Here is a 7,481-nt window from a genome sequence, read left to right as displayed (position 1 = left end):
AACACAAGACCTTCACAGCCGTCTACACATCATAGGGGAGATCTCATGACACCTGCTCTCCATCTACCTGATGATCCTGAGGAACATTGGGATCTTCTTGTTTACAGTCCTGTGGAAGAAGAGGACGGGGACATCTGTCTGGTGTTGTCCTCTTACTGGATAGATCTGGAGGAAACACATACAGGGACGGAATTCATTCTTTACATACAGATAATTATAGGCCGTGTGTATTTAGTTTGGTCTATTACCTGGTGATGTGAGGGGCTGGGGAACCTCCATAATGACGTCCTTGTACACATCTTTGTGTCCTTCTAAATACTCCCACTCCTCCATGGAGAAATAGACAGCGACATTCTGACACCTTAAAGAAACCTGACACATACAATGATACCGTCATCCCCCCGATCCCTTCATAGCGTTACTGTATAATGTCCCAGCATTCCCAGCAGTGTCACCTCTCCAGTCAGCAGCTCAATCATCTTGTAGGTGAGTTCTAGGATCTTCTGGACATTGATGTCCTCATATATCAGGGGGTGAGGTGGGGGCCCTGTGATTGGGCTCAGGGTTCTTCCCCATCCCTCAGACACAGGGTCCTGACAGCGCTCACTAGAGGTCTTCTTCACTACTGTGTAATCCTGGTTATGGAGAGACACATTCATAAATCTCACTGCAGACATTTCCAGAGTCCTCACCTCTCCAGTTCTGTCCATCTGTTATTCCCATAGATAAGAATGATGTAATGTGACGTCATCAGAACCTCTCACCTCTCCAGTAAGCCGGAAGAGGATCTCTAGGGTGAGGTGTAATATCCTCTCCACCATCTTGTCTCTGTCCATATCCATCTTTGATGGGTAAATCTAGAAAATTCTCTTTAGATAGACGATGTCCACTGAGGGGATCCGATATTGTAGAGACCTGAATGAGAAGATGATGAGCCGATGTAACATCATAAAAATCCTGTGTAATAATACAATTACTGGAGACAATAAGGGAAATATATCAGGTGATAGAACGTGTAGATGTTGTATTCTCAACTCTTGTATGGACTGGAACAAAAGTTGAATTGCTGACTAAGACATCTCCTTCATGCATTTTTCAGTGTTTGTCATGCCCGAATTGTTTGAGGATTATTAACCCCTTCCCGACATGCGCCGTATATATACTGCTCTGCGGGAGCTGCATTCCCACAAAGAGCAGTATATATACGGCACAGTGATCACACAGGCTCACGCTGTGCGCCGCCGCGATCACATGTGGGTGTCAGCTCTATGTGAGAGCTGACACCACGCAGCAATGCCTACGATTGATGCTAGCACCAACCGCGGGCATTTAACCCCTGTGATGCTACTGTCCATAGTGACAGTGACATTGCAGGGCATTGCAAATGGAGTGGGCTCCCTCTGTGCTTCCATCAGCACAATGCGATGCGATCATGTTGTGCTGATGGTCTCCATGATGACACCCGTCACAAGATGGCCGTGGGATCCTTTAGGGTCTTCAGGGAAAGTGGCCTCTCAGCACCTGTCAGATGCTAATCTAATGCTCTGTAGTGCAGATGCATTGCAGACTATTAGATCAGCAATCTGTCACTTTGAAATTGATTCCCCATCCTGGAACAATGTAGAAAAAAAAGTTAATAAAAATTATAAAAATAGAAAAAGAAATCACAAAACAACGAACAAAAAAAAGAAAAAATATTAATCCAATAAATACATTTATTTATGTAAAAAAAATAAAAAAATAAATACACTTATTTGGTTTTGGCGCGTCTGGAACGACCCATCTTATAAAACTGTTCAACCAGTTAATCCCTTCAGTGAACACTATAAAAATAAAAATAAATAAATAAAAAACAAGGCAAAAAGTTATGCTTCATCATATTGTCGAGCAAAAAGTTCAATAAAACGCAATAATAAAGATGTAAAATAAAAATGGTACCACTGAAAAGGTCATCTTATCCCGCAAAAAAACAAGATTCCATACAGGTTCATTAGCGGAAAAATAAAAAAGTTACAACTCTCAGAATAAAGCAATGCAAAAATAATTATTTTTTATATAAAATAGTTTTTATTGTGTAAAAGAGCCAAAACATAAAAAAAAGATATAAGGTGGTATCGCTGTAATCGTAATGACCGCATGAATAAAGCTGCCTTATCTATCTTACTACACGCAAAACGGCATAAAAAAAAAACAAAAACACAATTCCTGAATTGCTGGTTTTTGTTCATTCTATCTAGAAAGCAATCAAAGAGGGTCATGTGCCTAAAAATGGTACCAACACAAATGTCAACTCGCCCCATAAAAAACAAGCCCTCAAATGACGCTGTCGGCTGAAATATGGAGAAATTATAGCTCTCAAAATAATTATAGCTCTCAGAATATGGCAATACAATAACTAATTTTTTCAACAAAAAAAAGCAGTTCACATTTATCCTATGCTCTGTGCTGAGCACATACACTGGGGTTTCCACTCAGATCCGTCATTGTTATTAGAAATATAGGGGCTTCAACGTTACTAATAGCAAAAAGTCTCTGGAAAAGCACCATGGCTCCTCACCCCTCCAAAAGAAATCCAGGGAATTCAAAGTTCCCAAATACAAATGCAAAAATGTCCTCATCCTTTCTGAACTCCAGTGTGTCTAAACCACATTTAGAGTCCACATGTTAGGCATTTCTGTAGCAATGCGGGTCAGCCTAACTTACAGGTGCATGTCTCCAGAAGCATGAGCTGGACATAACGTACTGGTCACTGCAAGGTAATAGTCACTACAACGGCAGTGTGCAATTTTCACTCAGCAACATCCACTGCTGCTTGTTTCTGGAAAACACCCATGGAGTCAAAATCATCATTACACCTGTAGATAAGTTCCCAAAGGGGTATAAATTCTAAAATGGGGTAATTTGAAGGGGAATTATGCTCTTCTAGCACTTAGAGGCTCTGTATATGGAGTCTGCAAACTATTCTAAGAAAATATGCACTCCAGGAGGCAAATAGCGCTCCGTCCCTCCCAAGTCTCACCGTGTGGCTAAGCAGTACTGTACAGCCACATATGGGGTATTTCTACATTCTGCCGAAACTGTAAGATACATTTTGGTGACATTTTAACCCATTTACCAGTGTGAAAATGTAAAATCTGGGGCTAAAACAAAATTTTGGTGGTAAAAAGTTAAATTATTTTTTCTTTACTGCCTAATGGTATAAATGCTGTGACACACCTGTGGTGTCAATATGATCACTGCATCTTTAGATGTATTCATTGAGAGGTGTAGTTTGTAAAATGGGGTCACGTATGGGGGGGTTCTGCTGATCTGGCACCTCAGGGGTTATACCAGTGACATGGCACCCTCAAACCAGGCCAGCCAAATCTGAACTCCAGTATGGTGCTTCTTCCCTTCTGAGCTTTCCCCTGTGCATCAAAAATAGTTTTCGACCGCATATGGGGTGTCGGCGTACTCAGGAGAAATTTCACAATAAATTTTTGGGGTCCTTTTTCTTCTGCTATCTTTGTGAAAATAAAAAAGATTTGGGGCTAAAACAACATTTTTGTGGAAATTTTTTTTTTCTTTTTCACAGATCAACGTGGTAAAATTCTGTGAAGCGCCTGTGGGTTCAAGGTGCTCACCACACATCTAGATAAATTCCTTGAGGGGTCTAGTTTCCAAATGGGGTCACTTGTTGTTTTTTTCCACTGTTTAGGCACATCAGGGGCTTTCCAAAAGCGACATGACACCTGTAGACCATTCCATCAAAATCTGCACTCCAAAACGTCACTCCTTCCTGAGCCCTGCCGTGCACCCAAATAGTAGTTTTCACCCACATATGGGGCATCTGCGTACTCAGGAAAAATTGCACAACAAATTTTGGGGTCCATTTTCACTTGTTACCCTTGTGAAAATGCAAAATTTGTGTCTAAAAAAACATTTTTGCTGGAGAAATGTGATTTTTTTTTTTTTTTTTTTACAGCTCAACGTTCTGAACTTCTGTGAAGCACCTGGGGCTTCAAGGTGCTTACTACACATCTAGATAAATTCCCTGAGGCATCTAGTTTCCGTTAAACACCTATACAAAAAATGTAGTCCTAATTATGCACAAAAAAAACAAAAAAAGATATTAGACCCCTAAAATGTAACTTTTAATTAAATATTCTAAAAAGGACTCAACAATCCCCACATCAACAACCCATACACAAGGAATAACAGTGGTAAATCACAAACCAGCCAGGAGAGATTACGGGCTATTCCTGTCCCTATTTTTTCCCTAATTTTTCTCCCTTCCTGACAGCGGAGGTTGGCACTCTAATTTTTGTTCCGTGGCACCCCTGCTCCACATAGGTGTCCCTGATGTCCCTAGAAAATCACTATCTTCATAAGTAAGAAACCACAATTGTGAAAAAAGATAGAAGAAAGTGAACGTAAAGATTAAGAAGCAGACAATTCATTGCAAATATTCACTTAAAAAAACAAGTCTGTATGTTGTAGCAAATATAACGGCACTGGGAAGTTTTAGAAGGCAAAATTTGTCTCAAAATAGTTGGATTGGTATATTCATATGTAAAATACAATAATCAAGTGTCATATTCCAGCATATAGTTAATAACAACAGCTGGTCTAGCTGACTCTGCTATGTATCAAACAAATTCCCAGAGGCAATGCCCACAAACTGGTACCACATATGCAACATTGCTTCAAGTCGTTCTGAGTCATCAGAGCAAGAATGTTATAAGGGCTGTTAGGCTGCGTGCCCACTATGCGTTTTTCAAGCGTTTTTGCCGCGGAATTTCCGCAGCGAAAACGCTTAAAAAACGCTTGGTAATACGTGCTCCATGGTCCCCAATGATAATCCACATGTGCTGTGCACATGTTGCGGAAATTTCCGCTGTGGATTATCATTGCGGAAAAATACGCAGCATGTCCATTAATTTTGCGGACACGCAGCGTAATCGCCGCCATTGACTTGCATTGGACCGCGTGACATTCGCATCACTGCATCTGTACATGCGGATATCATACGGTTCAATGTGGGGATGGAACTCAAGTCTGGAGAAGAGGAGACTCTCATCTAGACCTGGGTACCATAGAACCTGTTAAAAAAAGAATTTAAAATAAAAAATAAAATTATACTTCCCTTTCGATGTCGCCTGGTGTTTTCTCCCCTCCATCTGGTCTGCTGTATGGGTCGCGATGTTGTGAAGGACCTGCCATGACGTTATTGAGTCATGTGACCTGTTACATGACTCAATGACGTCACTGCAGGTCTTTCACACCACCGCAAGCCGCCCAAGACTCCAGACGCAGCGGAGAAAACACCGGGAGGACATCAGAAGGTAAATATAATCTTTATTTTTTTTTTTTTACCATTCTTATCCTTTTTTTTAACTATTACTTGGTCACACTATATAAATCCATGCCGGTTGCATAGATTTATATAGTGTGACCAAGTTGTCAAGCACTTTTCCAAGTGATGCTAAAATCGCTTGGAAAAGCGCTTGATAACCCGCATGCAGAAATGCATGCAAAAACGCTTGACAAACACTTCTACCTGGCGGGAAAAACGCATTTTAAAACTGCATGCGTTTTTCCTGCCAGTGAGAAGCGGAAAAAATATGCAGCATTTCAGCATCGTGGGCACCTAGCCTTACACACGTAAGCAAAAGGAATAACAAGCCCTAAGTGCGTTCAGCAGTCTGATATCATGTAGATAAATAGAAGATACACAGGGACTAGCACTTATCATAAATAGTACCTTATATCATGTCCCAGATGCATCAACAGTCTGATATAGTATAAATAAATAGGGAATAACACTTATCATTGGTGGTCCCTTATGTCATGTGATGTGTCAACGCATTTCTCCCTGGTAGTCACCAGGGTTCATTAGTGGACCTGGAGAGGGTATCAGTCTCTCTACCCAGACATTCAGTCAATGCTGCATGTGACATGCAATTTCCAAAATGGTGTCACTTGTGGGGGGTTTCCACTGTTTAAGCACATCAGGGGCTCTCCAAACACGACATGGCGTCCGCTAATTATTCCAGCAAATTTTGCATTCAAAAAGTCAAATGCCACTCCTTCTCTTCCAAGCTCTGCCATGTGCCCAAACAGTAGTTTCCTCCACATATTTGGGATATGTGTACTCAGGAGAAATTGCACAACAAATTTTATGGTTCAATTTCTCCTGTTACCCTTGTGAAAATGCAAAATTTGTGGCTAAAAAATATTTTTGTGGGAAAAATGTATTTTTTTATCTTCATGGCTGACATCTGTGAAGCACCTGAGGATTCAAGTTGCTTACCACACATCTATACAAGTTCCATGAGAGGTCTAGTTTCCAGAATGGTGCCATTTGTGGGGATTTCCACTGTTTAGGCACATCAGGGGCTTTCCAAACACGACATGATGTCCGCTAATTATTCAAGCAAATTCTACATTCAAAAAGTGAAATGTCGCTCCTTCCTTTCCGTGCCCAAACAGTGGTATTCCCCCACATATGGGATCTCAGCTTACTCAGGAGAAATTGCACAAAAAAAAATTGGGGTCCATTTTCTCCAGTTACCCTTCTGAAAGTAAAAAAAAAATGGGTCTAAATAAAAATTTGTGTGAAAAAAAAGCTAAATGGTTATGTTTTCCTTCCACATTCCATTAATTCCCATGAAGAAACCTCAAGGGTTAATACATTTCTTGAATGTGGTTTGGAACACCTTGAGGGGTGCAGTTTTTAGAATGGTGTCACTTTTGGGTATTTTCTGTCATACAGATCCCTCAAAGTCACTTCAAATGTGATGTGGACCCTAAAAAAATGGTTTTGTAAATTTTGTTTTAAAGTGAGAAATCGCGGGTCAACTTTTAACCCTTATAACTTCCTAACAAAAAACTCAGGAGAAATTGCACAACATATTGTATGATGCAAATTCTTCTGTTACTTTAGTGAAAATGCAAAGCTAAAAAAAAAATTTGTGTGGAAAAATGTGATTTATTTATTTTCATGGCTCAATGTTATATACTTCTGTAAAGCACCTGGGGGTTCAAGGCGCTCACCACACATCTAGATAAGTTCCCTGACTTATCTAGATGTGTGGAGAGCACCTTGAAACACCAGGTGCTTCACAGAAAAAAAAAAAAAAAATCACATTTTTCCCACAAGAATATTTTTTAGTCCCAAATTTTACATTTTCACAAGGGTAACAGGAGAAAATGGACCCCAAAATTTGTTGCTCAATTTCTCCTGAGTACACAGATATTCCATATGTGGTTGAAAACTACTTCTGAGGCATAGTGCAAATCTCAGAAGGGCAGAAATGCCATATTTGGACTGGTTTGAGGGTGCTTTGTCACATTGGTAGAGCACCTGAGGTACCAGAATAGCCGAGCCCCCATAAGTGACCCCTTTCACAAACGCATCGAGTTGTGCAGATGGAATCACAGAGGGAGCCCACTTAGTCTGCGATGCCCTGCGATGTCGCTGTCACTATTGACAGCGTCAT

The 7,481-nt window shown here is 40.6% G+C and overlaps 1 protein-coding gene across 2 annotated transcripts in view; it reads right to left on the bottom strand.

The window, feature by feature from the left end:
• The window catches only part of LOC141182801 (uncharacterized), a 228,216-nt gene that overhangs the window by 217,867 nt on the left and 2,868 nt on the right, over window positions 1–7,481 (bottom strand). Inside the window, exons 1-2 of one of the 2 annotated variants that reach the window (XM_073660917.1) lie at window positions 456–689; window positions 249–372 (exon numbers count right to left, since the gene is read on the bottom strand). The exons of the other annotated variant lie outside the window; for it this stretch is intronic. Of the exons in view, the coding sequence (XP_073517018.1) occupies window positions 249–372; window positions 456–677 (346 nt within the window). The 5' untranslated portion in view covers window positions 678–689. Of the gene's footprint in view, window positions 1–248; window positions 373–455; window positions 690–7,481 lie in introns of those variants that run through there. 2 annotated transcript variants of the gene reach the window in all.

The sequence above is a fragment of the Phyllobates terribilis genome, unplaced genomic scaffold, assembly GCF_046119375.1.
Source record: "Phyllobates terribilis strain yellow unplaced genomic scaffold, ASM4611937v1 Scaffold_36__1_contigs__length_13169755, whole genome shotgun sequence".
Lineage (NCBI taxonomy): Eukaryota > Metazoa > Chordata > Amphibia > Anura > Dendrobatidae > Phyllobates > Phyllobates terribilis.
This window is presented reverse-complemented; position numbering and strand designations above follow the sequence as displayed.